Source organism: Adiantum capillus-veneris, chromosome 22 (assembly GCF_014529385.1).
Source record: "Adiantum capillus-veneris isolate H3 chromosome 22, ASM1452938v2, whole genome shotgun sequence".
Lineage (NCBI taxonomy): Eukaryota > Viridiplantae > Streptophyta > Polypodiopsida > Polypodiales > Pteridaceae > Adiantum > Adiantum capillus-veneris.
This window is the reverse complement of record NC_140952.1, coordinates 64,938,704-64,964,828: the sequence shown is the minus strand read 5'-3', so window position 1 is coordinate 64,964,828 and position 26,125 is coordinate 64,938,704. Positions and strand designations below refer to the sequence as shown.

Genomic DNA, 26,125 nt, shown 5'->3' with positions numbered 1-26,125 from the left:
CAGCAGAGCCCAAGGTTTGGAGGCATGCCCCAAAGCTAATAGTGCTCTGCACTCCCCTGATAGACACACAAGCATGCAGGGTGGACAAGGGTGTTGATGCCCACCTCTTCGCCAGGGGTGCCGCAGTCAAAGGCACTACCTATTCACACATGCAAGCACAAACCGAAGTATGCATGCACACACACAAATCACATGAGCATACATCAATTCAAAGGTCTGCGTACTTTGTTTCTATGATGGCAGCATGAGGAGACCAACCCACATTACATTTATTGAAAAGTTTCTGATTTGAGACTTTCAATAGAAAGAGACCTCAAAAGATACTGTGGAAATATGAGGATATCTGCCCTCGCTGTACATCGCTTCGGCCGATGCCAATTCGCAATGGCTCCTAAAAGATAACAGGGCCATTTGCAAGATCTTCACGCATGGCTAAAGGCGAACTCACCGACTGGTGTAATTTACACTTGACAAGAAATGTCACTGGTATGCTGATCATCTTAAGCATCAGCTCCCTACTCCACGTGACTAAATGGAGCAGACCTGGCAACATATCTTATCAAAAGGAATAATCACATCCCGATATTTACATGCTACATACAACTGATCCCTTACCTATACCTTTAATCATCCTCACTCTCCTCAGCAAGCTCAAGCCCCTCCGCAGCCAGTAAACTCTGCACAACCTGCTTTTGTGAGCTTTTGTCCATCTTGCGCCTCATCAGGTCCCTTTTCTTTAGAACTAAAGTATGCCTTCTCAATGTGCTCTCAAACTGGATAGCTGATGCTTGCTTCTCTCTCGTTAAAATCCTTCTCTCCTCCTCTGGATCCATCTATGGAAAAGCAATTAAGATGACAAAACTTTAGCCTGAAGTAATAGGAGACCAAAGCATTTAAGAAGCCTTGAGTGTGCCTACAAAAGGCAGGCAACAGTGTGTCCTTTGCGAGTGAAGTGTGTCAATAGGATTGTGTCCTAGTGGTGAAGTATTTGAGTGGGTGCATACAGCCCGCACTTGATTCCCCATGGCGCTCAAGTTATTCCCAACAAAAGAAGAAAATGAAGGGAAGGGTGTCTACGAAAGGCATGCAACTGCACACCATTGACCTTTGAAAGCCTTTTTGAGCACAATAGGCATGCACAAACAGGAGTTATCACTTCAAGCAAACACCTTATGCTTTGATAGTCGTCTTGCTTTAAGGTTGAGCTCGCGTTGTTGTTGCTCGGCCCATGCACTTACAGCCATGTCCCCCCTTTGCTCAAATGCTTTTTTCTTCTTCAAAATCCATTCCATCCATGCTTTTGAAGCCTGTCCAGACAATGCAAGGTTGACAGTCAGCCAAAGATGTGAGAGCTAACACAAGAACACAAATCAGGTCCCATTTGAATAGAAAACACACTCGCCACTCTTCAGAGAAACTTGAAAGAAAGAAAAAACAACATTTAAGAGGCAAGGAAAATGTAAATTGGGTAGTTCACACGTGAGAGAAGGCAATCATACATGAATCTATAATATCAAAGGATCTCGAACACACCAGCGTTGGTGAATGAGTCATGAACAAACAGAAGGATTAACAGCACTACACCTTTAAGGGGTTGATTCGATTATCGTGATCATACTGCTGTCGCTCATTCTTATCTACAAGTAGCTCATAAGCCGCCTGGATTTTTATGAACCTTGTTTCTGGCGTCTCCCCTTCACCTAGCTCTACACTTCCATCATAAACTGGAAAAGAACAGGCATTAGAATGCATGGAGCAACATTTACTGCCAAAAACCTTTTTGTCAGCAGAAATATAAGTGATGAATACCATCAGGGTGGAAAAGTTTAACCAACCGCCGATAAGCAGCTTTAATACCATCTTCGTCTACAGTCCAATCTACCCCTGAAAGTTGGCAAGCACATTAAGTTAAGTTTGCATTGACCATATAAATGTCAATACAAATAAAGCTAAACTGCCCACCGGTCCAAATGCAAATGACAACCTCCCCACCCAAAACAGAAAAAAATATATATATATATCAAAACCAAATTATGTCTATTGTCCCACTTGCCCAAAGCGCCCTATTTAGGGCCTTCTTCCTGCATTGTTATCTAGGTCGTGGGGCCATTTTGGTAGCTGCTTGACCCTGCTATATGCAGGTATATCGGCAGCTACAGGGCACCTTCCTCATTATGCTGATGTATCTAAGGTGCACCCCGCAAGGAGCTGCACCTCTCCCATGATCATGTAGTAGGGGCTGACGCCCTCCTCCTCTTAGCATTTTCTCTCTGTCTCTCTCTCTATCACCTTTCTCCTTTCAATTCCGCTCCACTCAGAAGGCATCTCACTTATATGATGTGGAATTAGCCGATGAATCAATTTTAACTTGTGATGAGACAGTCGACAGTTGCAAGTCGAGATTCAAAATTATGCAGATCAACTAGATTTCGAAGTCATGCCTTTATCTTACTACAACATGATTCTTGGTCAGCATTGGTTATTTCAATATGATCCAGCAATTAGCTTTCGAGGACATCTATCAACTTGTTCAAAGATGGACGTGAATTGATTTTACACAGGCTTTATCATGCGGTACGAGTGATTCAAGCCTCAGGTGTACAATTCAAACAGCATGATATAGTGGATTATAAAACGAATACGATTTCCGATGCGGATGCACACAGTATTATTGAGACTTCATTAACTTCTCCTGAATCAATTGATGAAGACAAAAATGATTTCAAGCAAGAAGTTTTTCCAAATGATACTTCGCTACCAGACAAAGATACGGACATAGCTGCAGATTCCGAGTCTGAAGACGACTATGCTTTCTTTGATACTTTGTTGAATGATGATGTGCCAATTGCAACTCATGAAGTGGCAATTCCAGAAGATGATTCTGAAGAATTTTGGGATTCATTATTGAAAGATGATTGCAGTCTCAATCAAAAATCCTTTGTAATGATAAGTAACGTTGAAGTTACCCCTTTCGAAGAATGCCTTGAGAAGATTTCCTCTTCGCCAAATATTTTGCAGTTACTGAAAGGTTTTAAGTCAGAAGTCTTACATCACACGAACAATTTTGAAGATCAATCTTTTGTTACAGTCAACCTGATTAAGCCAGATTCCTCTAAAAAGTCTATGAACGATGCAATGACATGGGATTTAGCAGTCAAAGCAAAAAGGTTTCGCAAGAAGCAAAAGTTCAAGACAAAGATTTCCGATAACTCAAATACTGAAGATTTTCGAAGATTCAATGCTTTTCCAGAGTTTTATCATCAAAAGTCATTCCTTTAATCGAGGCTCTCATTTTAAATGAACTAATTCTTATTGCGATCATGTCCATAGAATCTAAAGACCGAAATGCTGCAGTCATTTCGTCTTTCAAACGTGCACTCAAACACAATCACATGAGTGAGCACAAAAACCAGATCCATTTTCGGGAATTCCCATTTCCAAGTTTGTCATTCATAAAGTCATACAGCAAAATACTGTCAGCACATCAGTATCTGAAATCCAAAAGGAAATCAGTGACTTTATTCCATCTGGGTAACCTGTGACAAAGGAGCGGAGTAACTCCCCTCTTATGTAGTCCTGCCTGCACCAGATTCAACCCTGCTAATCTCCGGGAACTCTTGGAATAGCCGAAGCTAGATCAAAAGCGTCTGTAAGGTGCAGCGGAATGAATGTTGTATTTTCTCAAGATTAGTGATCTTTATTGCTCAAGGTTCCTTTTAGTGAGAGAGAGAGCTTTCCGTCTTATGGAGAGTCCTATGATCACGAACAAAGTGAATGGATATTGTGCGTGCAAGTGAATGAGACTGAGAGAAGGAGAGAGAAGAGATACGACACCGAGAGGTTGTAAAACCCTCCTCCGAAGGCCCCACTCTCGTCGGTGAGAGTGGTCTACTTTGATTGCACAAAGGTGTACAATGCGTATGCAATGGACTGATGCAATGGGACTATGCCGATGACGACGACGGTGATGACGACGACGACTTGATGGCTGAAATCTGGGATCTTCTAATCGCTGAATTTTGGGACTGTTTCGGTGGCTGAAAATGACTGTTTTGGCTGCGTTTTTATGGCTGAAAATGGGGGAACATCTGCAACCAACTTGGGGGCTGATCTGCTTCTATGTCTAGGCTGAAAACTGTGTGGATCTTATGTAGATGAAGGCTGAAAGCAAAAACGCTGACCTGCTGCAAAAACGCTAGCAAAACGCTAGGGCTGATCTGGGAAAAATGCTGGCCATGCTGGATCTGCTGGCGACCATGTGATCCTGCAGTCGCTAGGGTGCTGCTGTTGATGGCGAAGGCCTGCCGTGGAAGGAAACGCCAGGGCTGGGGTGTAGATGCAAAAACGCCAGGGATGGGTGAAGCTGCAAAAACGCTGGGTGGCTGAGGGGGTATTGCTGAGAAGTTGCCTGTTGAGCGGGAAGCTCCTGTTGCCTCTTCTGCCAGAAAGTGCTAACTTGGGTTTGCTTATATATTAACCTAGCAAAATTGTCCTACCTACTTCTGTTGGAAAGTCACTTAAAAATAATAAGTGAAAATACCAATAAATAGGAAAATAGGCTAAATGCACTGGAAAATTCCCCTAACTGATGCTAATGGATTCTGATGGGAATTCCGATGATCATGCTGTGTGCAACCGGAGGATATGCATCTATGCTAAGTGACTGGGCATGCACGGTCTACGAATAGACTCACAAAAGTGCCAGATCACTGCTAATCTAACTGACTGGACTGACTGAAACCCTGTTGTGGTGTAGCTTGTCCACGGACACATAGGGCTGGATGTGTCACGTGACAGCGTCAAGATAAAGTTCCAAATCTGAGGAGTATCTGCTAGGTCCTCCTCTTCGCATTCAACGCCGGATAGTTCTTGACTAAGAACCACTGTTCGCTTTACCTTTCTCTTTCCTTTCTTGGCAAAAGCCATATCCATATCTAGATCATATTGATCTGCTCGATAAAATCTTATATTGGTCTTGGGAATTCTTTGATCTATCAATCGATTCCCTGTTTCTTTTCTTGTGCCCTGGGACCTATGGGTAGCTTCGCTAGCTTCCCCTATCCATTGGCACGTCAGTCTCGATCATCAGAACTCTGAGTCATACTATCATCTGATTGCCCTCGGGGTACCTTTTTGGGGCACCGTGCGGATAAATGTCCTTGTTCTCCACAATCAAAGCACTTCTCTGCTTTGAGGTACTCGGCTTTCTATTCGTCTGTCAGTCGGGGACGAGTATCTTTGTTTTTCTGAAACTTCCCTCTTCTTCTATTATCATTTGTCGAATTTTGTCTAGTCCTGGGTGTCAAAAGTTGGTCAGTTAGATAGGTCAGATTACCCGAATGCATCGCAGACCCTTGCTTAGCATGTTCCATTAGTTGCTAGATGGACTTGGACTTCTGTAATAAGCAGTAATCTTGTATCTCTTTGGGAAGTCCACAGCAAAATCGCTCGATTTGCTTCTTAAAGGAGATCTTAGAAAAGCATCCCAAAATCTCTCGCAATAAGTATCTGGAGTATCTGCCTTGGCCATCCAAAGATGATTCCAAGCGCTAATCACATTGCGTTCGTACTCCTAAGTGAGCCACGAGGAAATAAAAAGTCACTTGAACTTAAGCCACTTTGTCGATGCTTCTTAACGTAACAGAAGAGTGGACCACCATGTCCGTGCATTTCCTTTCAAATTGGATGATGCTCTTCTAATCTTGGAGTGCTCTGAGTATCGCCCCCAAAAAAAGCTATGTCAAACTATTGAATAAAAGCAAGGGCCTTGTGAGCATTTCAAAAACCTGAAAAGGTATCAAATTTTGCTAATGTCCACCCTCCTTTCTTTGGTCTTCTTACTCTTCTCCTCGAGAAAATGGTATTGATTGGCTCTATAGAAGTGCTTCCTCTTTGAATAAAACACCGAACTCCCACAAGAGGATCAATCCTCCTCGGACTGTCAAAAGATTCCCGAGATCTTCGGTGGGATCTGCTCTTCTTAGCCTTATTCTTGTTCTTACCGTGTCTCTAGGTGTTTCTTCGTTTCTTGCTCTTTCGGTCCTCATCCCTGGAATTAGAGGAGCTATCTGAACTATCAGAAGAGGATGAGGATGAACTGGAAGCACCCTCAACTTCTCTACGAATGATGTCCACAATTGTCCATGGTGTGGAAACTTTAAAAAATCAGCCAAAGTTTTTTAAAGATTGAGACTACAAATCATGAAGTGGCAGTTCCAGAAGATGATTCTGAAGAATTTTGGGATTCATTATTGGAAGATGATTGCAGTCTCAATAAAAAATCCTCTCCAGTGATAAGTAACGTTGAAGTTAACCCTTTCGAAGAATGCCTTGAAAAGATTTCCTCTTCGCCAAATATTTCGTAGTTACTGGAAGGTTATAAGTCAGAAGTCTTACATCACACGAAGCATTTTGAAGATCAATCTTTTGTTATAGTCAACCTGATTAAGCCAGATTCCTCTAAAAAGTCTCTGAACGATGCAATGACATGGGATTTAGCAGTCAAAGCAAAAAGAAGCAAAAGTTCAAGACAAAGATTTCAGATAACTCAAACACTGAAGATTTTCGAAGAATCAATGCTTTTCCAGAGTTATATCATCAAAAGTCATTCCTTTAATCGAGGCTCTCATTTTAAATGGGAGGGAATGTCACGATTGTGACTATGTTACAATATTACATCTACTCCTAGTTGCAGATACGCAAAGTGCCATGCCAAGGAGAACCCATACCCTTGGATGTTCACGACCCTTCGCTCAAGAGGCGTGCCTCTTCGCCAAAAGCCACACTCCTTCGACGACTGATCTCACCCCTTCACTCTACGGGTGCGACTCTTCGTCCAATGGTTGCACCTCTTCGCCGAAAGGATGTGTCTTTACGTCTAAAGTCGCGTCTCTTCACCATGAGACGTGTCTTTTCATTTGTGTCTCTTCGTCTCCTATATAAGGAGCCTATTGTACTCAGTTTTCAAGCATTCGTTCAATCAATCAAACACACATTCAGTCTCTTGAGTCTCAGTTTGATTTTAGATATGAAGTCTTAAGTCTTAATTATAGGATTAGCACTTACTTATAGGATTAGCACCACTAATCTTCACAGTGTCAATCACGGCCCAGTGGGTCACCATGCAGGTTTAAGGTAGCCTTGTGGGCTTCTTGAACATTTATGCACCAAACCATGCGAGTGCACGGGCTAAGTTTTGGTCACATATTGTGGATTCCTTGAGGCTTGCCTCATGCAAAGAAATGATTTCAACATGCTAGAGGACCCCTCGTATAGGGTTTGAGGCAGCCATGCTACTGTTCACGACGCTGAGCTGGCTACTTGGGAGCACCTATGTACAATTTTGAGGATTTCGAATATATGATGGCAACATGCAAGCTTTGTACGGCCCTCAAATAGCCTCTCTCTCTCTCTCTCGGTATGACCGCAGAGTAGGGGGCATGAATCTAGATCATTTCTACGCTAGTGACCACATTTGTGACATGGGTGGTTGAAGGTTCAGTATGCATTTTAGCAGGGACTACTTTCTCCAATCATGCACCAGTGATTCTTACTTTGTCAGATAGACAGAGGACTGGCAATGTCATGCTACGCATCCTAGAGAGGATTTTGTTGGATAAAGAGCTCAAAGAGCAGGTTGTGACCCTTTGGACGGCGAGTATGGACACACAGGGGGACACCGTTGCTCGAGCGACCTCTTGCCTCGTGGAGCTTAGTCCTTTCGTCCTCCAAGAGTCTACTACTCGTTTGGCTACAACCAGAGAGGAGGAGAAGCCGCTCCAACGGGGCATTGCTTCCTTATAGAGGATACAAGAGCATCACAGAGGTAGCGACCACCCACTTGACACCTAGCGTCACTGTTCGTAACAGACTTGGACACCCTAAGTCAGAAATCTGGCACGACACACGAGAGGATCACTTAAAACACCTCACAAACTTTATCACAATTAAATAGAGTCGACATGGCCCAGTGTAGTTCCATGCCCTTGGTCATATTATTTCTGCTAGCAGCGTTGCAGTAGATCCCAAGAAGATACAGGTCATTGATGATTGTGGACACAAGTTCTCAGATATGGCAGCTCCTTTGACTGAGCTGACCAAGCAAGATAAGCTTCAATAGTCTGATGAAGCAGAACAGTCGTTCAAAGCTCTCTTAAGCATGCCTTGACGACCACCCCGGTCTTGGCTACTGTAAATCCCACTCAACCTTTTCAAGTGATGACGGATGCTTTAGATCGTGCTTCTAAAGGTGTTCTTATGCAGAATGAGCGTGTCATTGCTTTTGACAGCCGCAAATTTTCAGCCATTCAAATGAGATACACAGTTTATGAAAAAGAGTTCTTGGCCATTGTTCATGCTTACCGCACTTGGAAGCATTATCTTCTTGGTGCAGATTCTGTTGTTCAGACAGATCATTAGTCATTAACATATATTTTTACTCAACCAGTGATGAATCCTCGTCAAGGACGATAGGTTGAGTTCTTGGCAAATTTTCATATGATTATTCAATACGTGCCGGGCCTTGCAAAAGCAGTTGCAGATGCCTTAAGCCATATGCCTTGCGCTACCAACTTTGCCATTTCCAGTGTGCAACTAGAAATACTTGCTTGTTTCAAGCATGAATATTTCACAGATAGAGATTTTGAAGACACGTTTCAAGCTCTCAACTCCTTAACTCCTACTCCTGCAAAGACGAATATGTTTGCAGCTTACACCATTGCTGATGACTTGCTCTATTATATGGATCGCATTTGTGTTCCTCACAATGCACCATTGCGGAAGATTTTGACCCAAGAGCATCATGAAGTCCCTTTTGTTGCTCACCTTGGCACCAACAAGACATAGACTTGTCAGCAACATATTTTTGGCCGCAGATGCAGCAAGATGTTATCAAGTTTGTGAAAACTTGTCATTCTTGTCAAACAATGGAGGCTTCTCGACAAATTCCTCAAGGTTTACTTCAACCTTTACCTGCACCTCAAGAAAGATGGGAAAGTATTAGCATGGATTTTATTACTACTTTGCCTCGTTCCCAAAAAGGAAATACACTGATTCTTGTAGTGATTGATCGGAGATGGCACATTTTATTCCTTGCAAGAAGGTTGCTTCTGCCCCAGACGTTGTGACATTGTTTGTGTTGTTAACACATTTTTGGAATACATGGGTTGCCAATATCTATTGTTTCAGATAGAGATCCAAAATTCACAAGACATTTTTGGACATCTCTCTTCAAATCTCTTGGTACAAAGGGTAGATTGGCTGCTCGCTGCTGATGTGCTCTCCCGCTGCGCCATCGCCTTCGCCTCCTCCCCCCCCCCCCTCGCGTGCTGCCTGCTGCCCTCCCTCGCTCTGCCGTCAGCCCCCGCAACCCCCCGCTTGCCTGTCCCCTCTCGCCTGCCCTCTGCCCCCGCTGCCCCCCCCTCGCGCTGCCCTGTTCCAGCCATTCCGCCCGCCCTCAGCCCCTTGCAACCGCCGCACGCCCTCAGCCTCAGCCCCTGCTGCCACCGCACGCCCTCAGCCCTCAGCCCCCCCCCCCCCCCCCCGACTCGGCCCGTTCATCCATCAATTTGGGCCCTCCGCGTCGGTTGCTCCTTGCAGCAGATTCGGCACTTTCGGCAGCTGTTCCAACTCCTTGGAGCAGTGTTGGCGCGCCCTTTTGCAGCATCCTCCCGTCGTCCTCTTCTTACGCCACAGCAGTAGACACAGATGGAGGCTCCGGCTTCGCCACAGAGGGACTCGCCAGAAGCCCCCTCGCCCGACCCCACTGAGCCCACCATTCGACTTGCTCTCTCGCCTACAGAGCAAGCAAGCCTTGCCGCCGAGGTAGAGCGATTGCAGGCGACCTCGGTCATCTGCAAGATTCTCGGCACCCGACCTAGCAGAGGAGAGCTGCGAGACCTTCTCCAGGCCCGCCTTCTCGCAGAGGTGGGAAAGATTTTGGATGTCCAGATTCTCAGATGGGGCTACTATCAAATCGAGTTTGAGTCCTCCGAGATGGCGTCCAAGGTCATAGCTATGAGTCCACTGGCCATCCGAGCCTCACGTGCCCACTTTCGACAGTGGCGACATGGTTTTGACCCAGCTTCGAATGTTCTAGTAGAGGAGGCAGACATCCCCATCTCAGTCTGCTTTCCGGGTTTACGGAGGGAGTACCTACCACTTCTTTCCAGGATCGGTTCCGCCATTGGGACTGTCCTGGAGACACCTCGCACGGCAGCATCAGTAGCTGCCAAGGCGGCTGGCATTCCCTCAGTTCGAGTTTTGGTTAGAGATACCCACACACTCCCGAAGGTTATCCTTCTACCTCGAGTGAGTGGGGGTTGGTTTCGACAGAGTGTGGAGTACTCGGGCCTCCCGAACCAATGCTTCATTTGCCACCAGATGGGCCATCTAGCGAAGGCCTATCCACGGAGGAGGCCACGACCTGCACCACAGCCTCAGCCCCAGCCTGCCAGGGCTGGCCCGCAGCCAGCCAGTGGCACAGCGTACAAATGCAGAGCCACCCTCCGAGCCTGGGGCTCCAACGGAGAAGGGGTGGCAGCAGGCCCGTGGCCGCCGACGCCAGGGGCCACAGCGACAGCCTGGCACTCAGAGTGGCCCTCAAGTGCCGACTCAGCAGCAGTGGGTTCCCACAGGGAACCGTTTTGGTCCTCTTGAGCAGGAGGAGATCCCTACGCTAGCCTCCACCTCCGCTTCTCCCTCGACAGCCGCACCCCCCCCCAGAGTTCCCTCCCTTTGCCTCATCCTCCCCGCCTTCTGCTCCCGTCGCCTCTCCACCCCACCCCTCTACCTCTGTCGCCCCATCCCGCCCCTCTTCTCCTCCTCTCGCCCCAGCTCCCTCTCCTCCTCCTGCTCCAGTTCCTCAGTCGGATCAGGCGACTGGTCCCTCTCCGGCGGCTAGGAGATCTCTTGGCAGCACTTTTGCCACGAGTCGCCTAGCGCGAGAGGGTCAGCCCTTCTTGCGGCCCCCTCTGCAGATTCAGACATCCTCCCTTGCAGCCATCCCTCGTGGGCTGACGAGCATTGACATCAGACGCCGCTGGGACTTCTTCGACTACGGGTTTACTCGTTTTCTCGGCGACTCCGCAGCAGACCATGAGGCAGCCTGTTTCAGGGTCCATGTTTTGTTCCTCACCGCTAGGGGGACAGAGGCCCTGGACTCAGCAGTTGGTTTCTCCTTCCCCCTCTATGGTAGGACCGAGACAGAGTGGTCCCTTGACTCAGTGGTGGGATGGTTGCATACACAGGTTTTAGAGTTCTCTCACCACATGGGAGAACTTGGAGTTACAGATATGCTGCAGACTTTGTGGCCATTGGCCGAGTTTGCGGTGACACCCCCAGACCCAGCAGGATGTAGGCACATTGTGGTGTACTTCTTTGCTGATACGCAGTGTTTGCCTTGCTATGTATACATTCATGAGGACTCCTGGACAAAGGAGGTTGCGCTACGTACGGCTCGCTCTGCTTGGGCTTGGGCTAGGCACTCACTACAGTCACGCCTATCTAGAGGCCGCTCGGATGCGGATTACTCCCCATCCAAGCCTACCTCGAAGATAGCCCGTCTTGCTGCTACGGCAACATCTGTTCTCTCTCGCTCCCATGAGGATCGTCTCATGGAACGTGCAAGGACTAGGTGGGCCCCAGTTTCAACGACAGCGGGGCCGATTGAGTCAGGAGCTTCAGCATTGCCTTGTGGGAGGAGAGATTGATCTCCTTATGCTTCAGGAGCACCATCTGTGTGAGAGCCGCATTCGGTGTTGTGGTCAAATTTTGCGTGGACGGTATGATACCTTTTGGTCAACTACTTTTGGACCTGGAGGCATCCAAGGAGGGGTATGTATAACTATTGCGGACTCATTGCAGCAGGCCATTGTAGGAAGAGGAATTATTGTGCCAGGCAGGGCTCAGTGGATTACTATGCAGGTTCAGGGTGGCCTTGTGGGCTTCCTGAACATCTATGCGCCCAATGTGGCGAGTGCTCGTGCAGAGTTTTGGTCACACAGATTGTTGAGTCTTTGCCGCAGGCCGATCATTGGTGTATAGGAGGGGACTTCAACATGTTGGAGGACCCTTCTGACAGGATTGGTGGCAGCCATGCTACTATGCATGGAGTCGAGTTGGCTGCTTGGGAGAGGTTTTGTATGACTTTGAGGGTCTCGGATGCATGGCAGCACTCAGGTTTTGTGAGGCCCCCAGACAGTCTTGCCTTCTCTAGATCGGACCGCAGAGTGGGAGGAGTGAATCTATCGCGGATAGATCGCTTCTACACTAGTGACCACTTCAGTGACTTGGGGGGTTCAGTGGGCATCCTGGCAGGGACTTCCTTCTCGGACCATGCACCAGTGATCCTCACAGTGGCAGACAGGCAGAGGAGTGGGAGCACGATGCTCCGCATCCCAGAGAGGGTCTTGTTGGACTCAGCACTCAGAGAGAGGGTAGAGGCTCTCTGGACAGAGGGTGCTGCTTGGATCAAAGGGGTGTCAGCTTTGTACAGACAGGCTCACAATCAAGTGCTTTTGGCAGGGGGGAGAGGTGCGCGCTTCATGCTCACACGCTCGGTCAGACAGGGCTGCCCTCTTGCCCCCTTTCTCTTTCTGTTCTATGCGGAGGCGATGAGCAGATTTTTGGTATCACAGTAGGTTGGTCTTTGGGGCTTAGCACTCCCTATTCGGGGAGAGGAGTTACTGGACGTTGAGTTTGCCGATGACTCAGCCTTGTACTTAGATGGCCAGGAGGCCAATCTTCACAGATGTGAGCAGGCTTTGGAGGCCTTCTGTTGTGCATCGGGCACACTGAGCAACTGGAGAAAGACAATGGCTTTCTCGGTTGGTAGTGCTCCTATGCCAGAGTGGATGCCAGGAGAGGGTTTCAGGTGGATTCCCCCAGGGACTACAGTTCGATACTTGGGTTGTCAGGTTGGTTTGGACTTGTCTCCCGAGAAGCAGATTGCTCCTCTTCTCCTGTCCATCAGGAGAAAGCTGTTACATTGGAGCTTAGCACGTCTGTCGCTGGCTGGTGGAGTGGTAGTTGCCAACCAGGTGCTGTTGGCGACTATGTGATACATCACCTCCTGCTGGATCTTCTCGAGTTCTTGTATCAGCCAGGTGGAGAGGTTGATCGGGAACTTTCTTTGGTCAGGACGTGACACTCTGATGGCCCGAGCCAAGGTGGCTTGGTCGGTCACGCTTGTTCTCACGGAGGGCTTGGGATCATTGATAGCACAGTAGAGCAGAGCCCTTCTAGGGAAGTTCATAGTCAGAGGACTTCTTCCCGGTGAGGAGCCCTGGAAGGAGTTCTTGTTGCAAAGGCTTCGTGCCAGGGTGCCTCAGTCAGGAGGCCCTTGGCAACCTTCGACCAGATGGATCTTTACAGAGATGCGCCGAGTTGGTTTGAGCAGGAGACTGAGGACCGTTTCGCTATGAGTTTGCTTCATTCTTGGGAGCTCCTGCGGCGTGGCCTGGAGCAGCGACAGCCGATGTGCATGGAGGAGCGCCTACGGCAGCCCCTCGTCTGGAACCCCATGGTTAGCACTCAGAGAGGCCACTTGGTTAGTAGTCGACCTCATGTTTCCTGGGGTCCCATGGCAGCAGGTCCAGCGCGCTCTCTAGGTGACTGGCTAGAGTTCACAGGTTTGTCAGAGGAGGTACAGGGTTTCCAGCCGCAGGGCATGAGAGGGGTGCAGAGCATGTGTCAGGACATCTCAGAGTCAGTTCCAGCTGAGTGGCTCATGCCTCTCGAGCCAGTAGCACCCCGGTGGATGGGAGCCTTCACAAGACTGGAGGTTCTCATTTCAGTCAGGGCCTGCTCAGAGACTATCCCAGCCCTGTTCTTCGAGCTTCAGGGTGGGGGACGACTACAGCGAGTTGCAGTAGAGGCCCCGCAGGTAGCAGAGTGCTGTTTTCAAAGGATCCGAGTTGCGGGCATCTGTGGGAGGACTTGCGTCATAGACCCTTGACCCAGCAGCTCTTGAGACCGGCCACTGGAGGCTTTGGGCTTGGGAGTGCTGTCCACTAGCACGAGTACAGTGGGATCCTGGTGAGTGGCTATGGAGGGACCCCTTCTCTTCTGCAAACCACCCAGGAGTCCCCTTCTTTCAGTACACTGTTCGGCTTGGACGGCACATACTAGCAGCACAAAGAGAGGCCCTCCCGCTGCAGCACGTCATTGGCAGGAGGAGGGTCTCACCATCGAGTTCATGGCAGACTTTTGGGAGAGGTTGTGGGACTCCAGACAGCCGAGGCCAGTCACCTTGTTTCAGTGGCTCGTCGCACACAGAGCCACAACAGTAGGGAACTGGCTAGTGCATAGTGGTCTCTCGGCCACATGTGCAGCTTGTGACCATTTGGTGGAGAGTCAGCGTCACTGTCTTTGAGACTGTCCCTCGGCCCAGCAGGTGTGGCTACAAGTTCTTCGACTGATGCCTGCTCTCTCCACGGCTCGACAGTACACTTGGGGGGCAGCGGCTTGGTCCACCCTCACGGGCCCGGCACTTCAGTTTGAGCTATCTTCCACTGGCAGGATGATAGTGATGCAGGGGGGACGTCCTTCACTCCAGCCTGCTCTACAGAGCTTACTCCACAGGAGTGGTGCAGTGAGAGAGAGGAGTGTTGGGAGCTCATCAGTGGCCTGACACTTTGGTTCATCTGGCGGGCCCGCTGTTTTCGCATCTTTGAGGCTTGCCCTGTGCCACCAGTAGAGACTGTTCGTGACTTTTGGCTAGAGCTGATCCATACTCTCAGAGGACAGCTTGAGGGACTACACGGAAGCTCCGACCGCATGCGGGAGCGCCGCGAGGCTTTCCTTCGACTTTGGCGCCCTGGGCCTTTCTACACCATAGTCCAGGGGATGCTCAGATGGCACTACTGTCCACCTGTGTGGCTCTTCCCTCCTCCCATCTCTTGATTTAGCCTCATTGTATATATGCTGTTTTTTCATTGGGAGAGTCTCCCCATCATGCTTGTTGTAGTCCTCTCTTGCAGAGGAGGTTGTAGCCCTATGGGCAGTTTTCATTAACTAATAGAAGGATCTTTTTCTCGGAAAAAAAAAAATTCTCTTGGTACAAATTTGTTATTCAGCTCAGCATACCATTCTCAAATTGATGGTCAGACAGAAAGAGTGAATCAAATTTTGGAAGAAATGCTTCGACATTACATACAAATTTGATTGGTGTCATGGGAAGAAGTGACTGGCATGACTCCATTCCAGGTAACCTATGGACACACTCCTCTTGTACCTACAAACTTTGTTCTTCAACACAAAGTAAAAATACCAACTCAAACAATACATACAAGGAGATTTGCCTATTCCAGACTTATCTTCTTATGTGCCAGAAATTGAAGATGACACATTATTCTTGTTCCAGAAAAGATTCTTCATGTTCGTCAAAAAGAGACGAGACGAAAGATCACAACAAAATTTCTTGTTAAATGGATGGATCTTGACAACAGTACCCTAACCTCCTTCAAGAGTTCTTTGACAAGCGGATGACTTTCATTTAACACGGGGTTTTAATTTAAATGGGAGGGAATGTCACGATTATGACTTGTTATTACTATATACGCTCTTCTTCTTGGTTCATTACAGATGCAGATGCGAAGCATGACTAACCCAACAGGACGCCTATTCTTGAATGGTCACAACCCTTCGCTCTAAAGTCATGCCTCTTCACTATCAGCCACACTCCTTCGACGACTAGTCATGCCCCTTCAATCAATGGTTGCGGCTCTTCATATGGATGTGTCTATTCGCCTAAAGGATGTGTCTCTTCGTGAAGGGTCATACCTTTTCATATGTACCTGTTCGTCTCCTATATAAGGAGCCCTTGTATTACAGTTTCAATCAATCAAACACAGACTCTTCTGAGTCTTAATCTCTATAAGGATTCTAATTACTAATCCATTTGAATCTTTCCTGTTTTCACCCGAACCAGAATTGTCACCTGCAACAATTTGCTCCTTGCGAGATTTGTCAACTGAATCCATGTGTCGCGGTAAAAGGGATCGAGTTCTCCGTAGAAGGAGAATCGACTGAGCTCTGATACCAATATAACATACTTGGACACCCCAAGTCGAGAATATGGCACGACACACGTGAGAGAAATTGAGAACCACTTAATAAATTTAATCACAACAGAGAGACGACACGGCCCGGTGTAGTTCCGTGCCCACAGGTATTGGCCCCAAAGTCCGGCGCCTCTTTCGGTATTTCTTTTTGCGTCCTCTCTCTGCTCAGTGCTCCCAAGACAATCTGAGGGAGAGAGGCCCTGGCAATTCTTATTAAGGCTCTGGGCCTTCCAAAAGTAATTACATAAAAAGCTTCAAGTTCCAAAAGCATTGGCCCCCAAAAGCTTCAGTGCTGCCTTACGTAAACAATGCCACAAATTGCGGAAATTCCGTACGGGTTGCCACGTCAGCCAGCCAGCGTAATTTGCGGAATTTTGTACAACCTCCCATGTTAGCAGCTCCTTCGCTCTTTGGCGTCCTAGCCTTATTTTAATTCCTTTGTGTCCATGGGCCCATCAGACAAGACCCCATAAGTTGGAGCTTATACATTCATTTTGTCTGTCAGTTTCCCACTAGGGTTTGTCCGACTGGACATGCCACATCATCACTTTGTGACAGTATCCCTGAGACCTCAAAAGAAATCATGACTTTATTCTAGTCGAGGTAACCTATGACAAAGAAGTGGAGTAACTCCCCTTTTGTGCAATTTGCACCACACCAAATTCAACCTGTTGATTCATCGGTAACTGGTGGAAAAGTCGATACTAAACCAAAAGCCTTAAGGTAAAGCTCTGGTATCTGAGGAGTATCTGCTGCTAAGTACTCCTCCTCTATCCACTTGGCATCAAAAGCCGGATATTTCTTGAACTTAATCAAATATCGTCCTGTCAGCTTACCTTTCACTTTCCTTTCCTTGTGAATCAGGATTTGTTCGGGAATGAGTATCTCTTTCGTCTCGTTCGCTTCTGGTTGCTCGTCTGGCTCCCTGTCCACTCGCACTTCACCTTTGAAAGGTCTCAATAGACTCACATGAAATGCATTGTGAATCTCCCGAGTATACTGTAACTTCAGTTTGAAGGATACATTATTTATCTTTTGTTGTACCTAGAAGGATCCATAGTATCTACTTAACTTTGGAAAAAGCCTCTCCTTACCCTTCCACTTCCGTAATCGTGCTTTCTCAAACTTGAGTAGCACCCAATCATTTTCCTTTAATTGCAAGTCACGTCGATGCTTGTCTACTGCCTTCTTATGCCATGCTTGAGACTTCTCCAAAGCTTTCCATACCTTGGCAAAAACAATGTCTAGATCTTGTGTATACTAATCGGCTTCAAAAATCTTATCTTGAATGCTCAGAATAGGTGGAACCTTTCTAACACCTTCGATAATCTTACCGTGGTGCCTTCCCCGTAGACGTGTAAACTGTGTTGTAAGCAAAATCCACCACAGGTAAAAACTTTTCCTATTGAGTCTTTTGATCAGTGATGTAAAACTTTAACAAGTTTAAAACCACTGAATTGGCTATCTCCGACTACCAATCTGTCTGTGGATGAAATGAGGACGAGAAGTTAAGCCATGGGTCTATATTCTCCCATATTGCTCTCCAAAACAAACTTGTAAAGCGGGGATCTCTACCTAATACTATAGATCCAGGCATACCATGTAATCTGAGAATCTGTGAGACAAACAACTTAGCCAAATGGGTGGCTTTTACCCACTCCTTTACCAGAATAAAGTGAGCATTATTTACTTAACCGGTCGATGACTATCCACATGCCGTCATGTCCACTCTGAGTCTTTGGAAGATAAAAAATAAAGTCCATTGCTATACTCTCCCCCAAGGTCGGTTAGGAGTGGGTAAAGGTTTGTAGTAGACCAAGTGCCTTAAGTCTGTCGAACTTGACCTTCTAACACGCTAAACAATTGCGAACAAACTTGTTCACATCCTTTTTGAGCCTTGGCCAATAGAAATATTTTTCCACACCTTTCAAGATGCTTTCGATGCCTCTATGCCCAGCAAAAGGTGATTATGGCACTCTGCCAAGACCTTGTTCTTCAACCCTGTGTGACACACAACATTGTCTTCAGCATTGAATAATCTTTCTTCAAGGCATAGCCTGCAACTGTCTCCCCACTTTGTAAGTGATAGAGATATTTGCAAAATCTGGATCTCTCGCGTATTGATCAATCATATCCTCGAAGTTCTAATGGCATATCATTGAAATAGTCGATATTTGTGGCTTTTGAGACAATGTGTCTGCCACCGAGTTCTTCTTTCTCGTAACGTGGACTATTTAAAGTGAAACTGCAACAAAATGTTTGCCCATCTCATCTATTTATTAGAAAGTTGTTTTTGGGAAAAGAAGTATCTCAAACTCTGGTGATCGGTAAACACTGTAAAATCTGCTCCGAGGAGAAAATGTAGCCACGGCGCCAATCTTTGGGGCCAATCTCTCTGGGCACAGAACTATGCCGGGCCATGTCGACCAAATTGAACTGTGATTTTAAAGTTGTGAAGTATTTTAAGTGATTCTCTCTCGTGTCCAAGGTGGTCTCGTACGGTTACGTACGTTTTGTCCACGTATGAAGATGTACAGTACTCATCAAACTAGAAAATTTTATGTCGTACGACATGGTTACATATGTTCAAAAATAAAAACATGCAACTCTCAAGCCTAGATTTTATACTTCAGACAATTAGACAATTGATTATCACATTGGACAAGAAGACAACTTGCAAGGGCTAAGTGCCGACACTCAAGAGTCGAGAATCAAGACAATGAGACACAATGGGCATGAACCGCGATTTGCATTACATATGTCATAAGTCAAAAAGCTAAGTTGAGATTTGATAATCGAGATGATACAAAAAAGTAGGCCTTTTAAGCCTCAATCGTGCAAAAAGTGGAAGTAGGGGCAAAAAAGATATGAGAGACACTAGAGTCTAAGAGCTTCCTCTGCAATATGAGAGAGAGAGAGAGAGAGAGAGAGAGAGGAGCCTAATGGAATCCAAGGTGAAGGACCAAAGCAATGAGAGAGAGAGAGAGAGAGAGAGAGAGAGAGAGGGAGGGAGAGAAAGGAGCCTAATGGAATCCAAGGTTCAAGGACCAAGGTCCAAACCAATGAGAAAGAGAGAGAGAGAGAGATGAGGCTCAAGGCATGTGGGAGGTGAGGGGGGGGATCCTAGGCTAGGTGGGAGGGATCCTATGCCAAAAGACATCCCAAAAAAAAGTGCAACCAAAAATTCTCAAAATGGTCAAATTGACCGTTGACTAGTCAAACGAACTAAAAAAGCCATGAGACGGATTGGACGCCTTGACTGGACCGGACACCACCGGACGCCTCGTTCCGTCTGACGGACGAGAATAGCCCTGCTCGTGTCGCAACAGATTCTAGACTTGGGGTGTCCAAGTTTGTGGCAGTGGTATCAAAGCATCACCCGTGTGCTTTTCTTAAAGCATATCGGTCCTATCAAAGAGGAGGCAAGACACTTGGGCACTTTTTGGAATTTGATATTGATATTAAAGAATCTTTGTGTCATGACCCCGGACTTATTAGCAACTCCCACCCTTCGTACATCACGCATCGGGCGCGCTCCCGTCTTCATCGCTCTGTCTTACACGACATAAAGCCATTAAGAATCCTAGATTACATATGGGTTCTTGTGAAGAATCTGAACACCTCTCGACGAGCAGCCAAAGGAAAGTTGAAAACCGGTGCGGGAACTGAAGAAAAGAATGAAGAGTTGGGCAAACTTTTTTTTGGGTGGAGAAGTTTGCCAGAGAAAAATACAAGCGTCCATTGCAGGTTGACATGGGTATGAAAAGATTGATGAAGTACTCCAGAGACCCGAGACCCGAGATTTACGAAACACTTGGAAAATTATCCGATTGATGAGATTCACTCAAGATGGCATGAGGCCATTGAGTCTCCTCTCAGGACGGGGTGGAAAGCTGAAAGGACAGACGAGTGCAAAAAAGCGGAAGCTTCACTCGCAGGAAGAGCTAGAACAGTTGACCAGAAGATGAACCAGATACTGGAAAGGACACTGAAAGAGATACTTATATACTGACAATCTAGTTGTTTGCGGCAGATAACGGAAATAGGAGCGAGGAGCTCGCTTTTGTATGGATTGGGAAGCATGGAGCTGGACAACAACTCTTTTGCAACAATGTGAGCCATCTCCTTGCATGCTTTGCAGGTGAAATCAAGAATGAGATGGTGAGATCGAGAGCGACGACAACTCAAGAATGAATCGGATATCCTTTCGATTCGAGATAAGAATGATGAATTTGAATGAATGAATGATGACGCATGTTGAATGATTCCAGTGCATCAAGATTCCCATATAAATGAGATAACTGGATATTGTGGTGAACGCATCAAGAGTTCCCACGGGATGAGATAGCTACACAGGGATCTAGGTGCATCAAGACTTTTGGACGGATGAGATGACTAGATGATTAAAACATTGTGTTCAGTATGAACTAAGTGTGTGAATGGAGTAGGGATTTCCGAAGATGATTCTGATCTATGTATGAGATTAATGTTGTCTGGAAGAACTTGCTAGTTGTGTGCAGATAACAAGTGAACTCGATGAATTTTGAATGAAACTAATATGGAAGAACCTTCTATTTGTGAACAGACAATAGGATTGAGAATGAGATGATGATGATGATGATTGTCGAGCAATGACAGCTCCCAAATGAACCTGATAACGAATCATGGATCACGACTGATTCAATCGAATGAATTATTAAACCACTTTGTTCAGTATGAACTTGGTGACGGATTGGGATCCTCGAAAAAGATTTCTCGCACACGACAGTGCTTGAGACCACAGATTCTCGCACACGACAGTGCTTGAGGCGAATGATTACTCGCACACGACAGTGCTTGAGTCGAAAATCTCTATAGACATGATCGCAATATGGGATTAGTTAACCCGACATCAATGACGTCCGGAATGGATCAGATAAGGTTACTAAATACGTTGCTGACAATCATGGTTTGAGATTTGGAATGAATGTTTTTGTGATTGATTTGTCATGTGATGTCTTGTTATGCCATGTGCAGTGATGTGATTGTCATCTTTGTACAAGTGCTAGATGTATCGTGTCTAGTGTGTCGGTACTTAGTGTCTACTGAATCAGATTATGGCCTCTGTCTGTTTTGCAGCAGTAATCGAGGGCGATTACAATTCTTTCAAGAAGGGGGTATATCACAAATTGATGACGTAGTAGCAAGCAGTACAGATTTCTTGAATTTGCGTTGGCATGCTGACGTGGCAGACAGTACCGATTTTCGCATTTTGCGTTGACAACTGCTGATGTGGCAGGCTGTACGAATTTCCGCAAACTACACTAACTGCTTTTTTTTTGCAGTTTTTGGACAAGATGCTTTTGAGTTTATTGCTTTTGGGATAAACAGCTTCTGGGGCTCTGCCTTTGGGGCACCCCTTGTAAAAATAAAAGAGCCCTAAGGGCCTCACTTCTCAGAGCATCTTGACGCAGAGTCTGAGAGCGAAGGACCCCTACGGGAGTTGTACTTTGCTCAAAGATTAATATAAAAGAGATACCGAAAGGGGCGCCAGTCTTTGGGGCCAATCTCTCTAGGCACGGAACCACGCCGGGCCCTGTCAACCAAACTGAATTGTGATTTTAAAGTTGTGAAGTATTTTAAGTGATTCTCTCTTGTGTTGCAACAGATTCTAGACTTGGGGTGTCTAAGTTTGTGACAGCATTGTTGGGTTAAAGGCCTAAATAACCCTTTTTGTACATTTTTATACTTTGTCCAGGTTCACATTGAACCTGGACAATGTGAACCTGGACACATTTTTTTAAAGTCACTTACAATAAAAGTGGGAAAACCCAAAACTCACTTATTGAGGTTTCCCCAAAAACGTATGAGCTCTCTCTCTCTTCCTACTTCGATCCCTAGCGCTTCCTCTCTGCTGCACTCCGCCTCCTGCTTCTTACCCCAATCCTGCACTACATCGCGACGCGCACCTACCGGTACCTTCTGCTTCGCGCTTTCAAGATGTATGATTGTCAACAGCTCCTTGTAGATCAGTGAAACCCGCTTTCTTCGCGAGAACATTCTACTCTCATAACATGGCCCTCCTGCATTAAGACTGCTCCCAGACGCGTCCACCGCATCATAGTAAACCTCAAATTGCAAATCTGGTAGAATCAACACAAGACCAATTGTCAATCTTTCCTTAAGAGTCTTGAATGCGGCAATTTTCAATGGTCCCCAAGCAAAAGGGAACTCCTTTCTAAGTCAAAGTATATAGGGAAGAAGCAATCTCTGCAAACTTTTGAATGAAACCCCTGTAGTACGAGCACAAGCCCAAAAAGCTACGAACTTCATGTACATTCTTCAAATCTAGCCAATCTCTGAAATTTCGGCTTTGGCAAGGCCTATTTTTATACCCACTGAGGAGACGATATGTCCCAAAAAAGTGTATCTTTGGCAAGAAAAACTCGCTCTTCTTCCCATTGGCCACCAATCTATGTTGCCATAATGCCTGAAAAACCTATAATAGATGGTGTATGTGCTCTGCATCACTCTTGGAAAATACGATGATGTCGTCAAAAACGTGACTACAAATCACCGGTACTCGTTAAAAATCTTGTTCATCGTCCTATTGAACATTGTCGAAGCATTTGTGCGACCGAAAGGCATCACCAAATACTCGTACAATATGAAGGAGTCCTGAATGCGGTCTTGTATACATCTCCAAGAGCGATCTTAATCTGATGAGAGCCACTTTTCTGGTCGATTCTGCTAAAGCATGTAGAACCCTGTAACATGTCCTGTAACTGTTAGACTTACACCACTCTGCTGCTTCACACAGGTCTAGGGCAAACTTGTACGGCTAGTATGTCTCCAGACTGGCCACCCATAGTCTAGGTTGTACCTGGTCCGGCTACCCGAGTTTGGGGCCGGCCACCCACTTTTGTATGGGCGCCCACATATAATTCCATAAATCATTTCTTGTAGGGTCATGGAGATTTGTACAGGCATAGCCCTACCTCCCCTTGGGCACCTATATATAGGGCCGGAGGTACCGACTTCCATATCTCACCGAGATCATCTAATTGTAGACAGGGTCTTCTGCTCATGGTAGCAGCCCCCTCTTCACCATACTTTGCGTTTGCTCTCTCTCTCTCTCTCTCTCTCTCTCTCTCTCTCTCTCTCTCTAACATGTCCAGTATATCATCGATCTTGGGTAATGGAAACTTGTAGGGCAAGAGTGGCAAGGGAGAAGAGCAAGGTACAGGGAAAGAGGAGCTGTACACCCTTCCTCGTGTTCTCTCTCTATATTAGTGTCATCCCACTCTTGGTCAGGGATATGTCAGAAGTTATCATTACTTGGTTGATTGTTTCGTTGTATACGACTTCAAATTTGCTAATTGTTACTAAAGCTTGTTTACAATGAGCAATTTTCTCTTGTTTCTTGTGTTACGCGTCCACCTTCTCTCTTTGTCTTTTCCCACAACAAGCAGTCCGGTGCTGTCCCAACTCGCTTACAGCATAAATATCGCGACATCGATCAGATGGGGTGTGCAAGTCAACCCAAATCTTCATCATGGTGGCCATATGCAACACACGCCAAATCGGATCACATTGCTACATCAAATCAGCCCCAAAGGTGCTTCTTTTGAAAATTTCATGTGCCAATAATGTCATTTAGAGTTGAGGAGGTACACGCATCGAAATTTGAGGTAGATGACTTGTTATACATTCTCATCATCCGATGGAAAACAAGTACCACTCCGGTAATGGGGTGGGGACCCTTGAGACAGTTGATTGGGACCCCATCAGTGTCGGCTAGATCAGTTGGAATTGTTCCTACAACGTCAAAAACTTCTCCTCTTGTTTCTTCTTATCATCCCTAATCAATATGGCCGAACATCAAAAGTAATCAATAGGCTTAGCTGAACACTCACCTTGCGATGATCACAGATGTAAAAGGTGCCTTCCATCAGCCGACTGATTCGTGAATCCCTAACAGATCCCTGTCATCCGCATCCTTCACCATTTGTGATACTGGGCTCAGATGAAGTGGCTTCATGAAGCTGAAAATCCTTTTCAAAAGCTCATGTATCGACAGAAATCAGTTTTAACTAACTGAGCTACTCTTTTCAGTGTCATTATTGCCCTTTTTCTCCCTTTTTCTTCGTTTTTCTTGAGAACTTCCTTTACGATGTAGCTCAATATTAATAGATTCTTGGTTCTTACGGAGCATGGGATCGAGAAGTCAAAAGCATGAGCATCGATTAACGCAGACAAGGATATAATGCACGAACCTAAAACATCGTAAGGTGATTGATCTGCACTCCAAGAGGAGGTCTTTGTGGCAAAGCTAAAGAACCGGGCGCGCTGAATGCAGCGAAAGGAGAGAAGTTGGACCCCCATATCGTCTCTGTAGAAGTTTGCGGCATGCCGTGGAAACAGGGGTGCAGGAAGAGGCCATCGCCATTTCTGCAAGAGCAAACTACCCGACGACGATAGGATGGGAACCCCCATCAAAGATTTCAGCATTCCTCAAACAGGCGTTAATTTTTGTGTCCCATTCAGTTCAACCAAGACGTCCAAGCAGTGCCCGCTTGGACGAGGGCACTGCTCGAGATTTTAAAGATACCATACTGCACTAGCAAGACTTTTAACGAATCCTATTTGTTGGAAGATTCGTCTCCCCCCCCCCCCCCCCCGCCCCTTAGCACTAAAGGGCACGGGAAATTTTTGAAGCTCAAGCGATGGGATCCACAGCAGCGAAGTCAAGACACGACGATCGAGATGCGCGCAACTGTAGGATGCCGAGGTAAACTTGGACAAGCAAGGGGGGCTGTCCGAGTTTATTTATCATTATTTGGTTTGCCCATATGTCAACTTCCCCGTCGCGGGTGTAGCGGTTAAAGCATTGGGCTCTCATGGTGGTCGCGCGGGTTCGAGTCTCCAAGACTGCGATCGACGCCCATTTTTTTCCGCCATCCATCCGCCTCGAGATTCCCCCTTTGGACCCCCACCGTGGATCCCATCTCTTTTCTCCCGTGCCCTTTAGTGCTGAGCCCCCCCCCCCCCTCTTTCTAACCTAAGGTATGGTTGCCCACCCCCCTCCCTCCATCTTCTCTCGCCTATGATTCCCCACTGTCTGCGCTCCATCTCCTGCAAACAAAATGCTACAAACAATCGTCCATTGGCAAGTGCCCAGCGCGTGCACGCACACACACACACGACAACATCCACATGCGAGAGAGAGAGAGAGAGAGAGAGAGAGAGGTTTGCACCTCCCTGCGGTTTTAACTGCATAACCTCATCCGCCCTATGGGCACAAAACCATGGCGCTTTCAGGATATCCATCAACCACGTGGATCTACACTTCCACTCTCGGTTCGCGTAAAGAAATGAAGACTTGCTACGCATGCACAAGTAGACTGCCATGAGGGATCTCTCTAGATCCTAATTCACTTTTTATTTTTGAAATGTGTAGAACCTACTGCACTAGTATGTAATCCATTCTCCAAACACGAAGAGAAAATTAATTCGAATAGCCCTTTAAGTAAGGGAAGGAAGTCCCACACAAGACCAGAAGCATAGCCATCCAAACAAAGCATCATTTATAATTTGTCTAGCTAGGTGTGGACAGGAAAGAGGATCTATCTAGATCTCTCCAGATCGGTATTCATGGTCTAGAAGGGACATCTACTTGGTCATGTGGTGTCCAGAAATGGAAGTGAGATGGTTGATGACAAGATCCGAGGTGTTCAACAGGGTAGAGCGCCCAAATGTATTTGAACTTAGCTCATTTTTGGGCTATATTAATTTTTATCAGAGGTTCATTCATATGTTTACAGTGTTGGGGTATAAAGCCCAATGTGGTCACCCAGGTAAGTGGGTGGGCCGCCAGGTATGTACACATATTCTTTTGTTAAAACCTAATAAGAACTCACTATGCTCTACACATTACAACAGAGCGAGTTCACCATATCGTCGTGCTCTTCTTCTCGCACTCTCTCTCGCGTCGCACTTCCACTCGTACTCCTTCAACTGGTATCAGAGCTTAGATCGAGGCTCGGGGCAGCATTGCAGGAAGCTAGAGTCACCTGCTCAGATTG

At 46.5% G+C, this 26,125-nt stretch overlaps 1 protein-coding gene across 1 annotated transcript; it reads right to left on the bottom strand.

Annotated features, from left to right (window-relative positions):
* Positions 1-247: 247 nt before the first annotated feature.
* On the bottom strand, positions 248-24,631 carry LOC147429490 (Chaperone DnaJ-domain superfamily protein). Its single transcript, XM_086495756.1, has 5 exons — positions 24,317-24,631; positions 1,810-1,884; positions 1,585-1,724; positions 1,170-1,307; positions 248-833 (listed from the first exon to the last, which is right to left on the bottom strand). Exons 1-5 carry the CDS (start codon positions 24,549-24,551, stop codon positions 624-626), a joined length of 798 nt encoding a protein of 265 aa, XP_086351882.1. The 5' UTR covers positions 24,552-24,631; the 3' UTR covers positions 248-623.
* Positions 24,632-26,125: the final 1,494 nt, after the last annotated feature.

What these genes read in the sequence shown, in the direction of transcription:
- LOC147429490 (XM_086495756.1), bottom strand. Translation starts at nt 24,551, where the DNA reads ATGCTGAAATCTTTGATGGGGGTTCCCATCCTATCGTCGTCGGGTAGT. An exon ending in ATCGAATCAACCCCTTAAAG is followed by an intron (nt 1,308 to 1,584) that starts GTGTAGTGCTGT and finishes TTGTCTGGACAG; the next exon opens with GCTTCAAAAGCATGGATGGA. An exon ending in GACGACTATCAAAGCATAAG is followed by an intron (nt 834 to 1,169) that starts GTGTTTGCTTGA and finishes GCTTTTCCATAG; the next exon opens with ATGGATCCAGAGGAGGAGAG.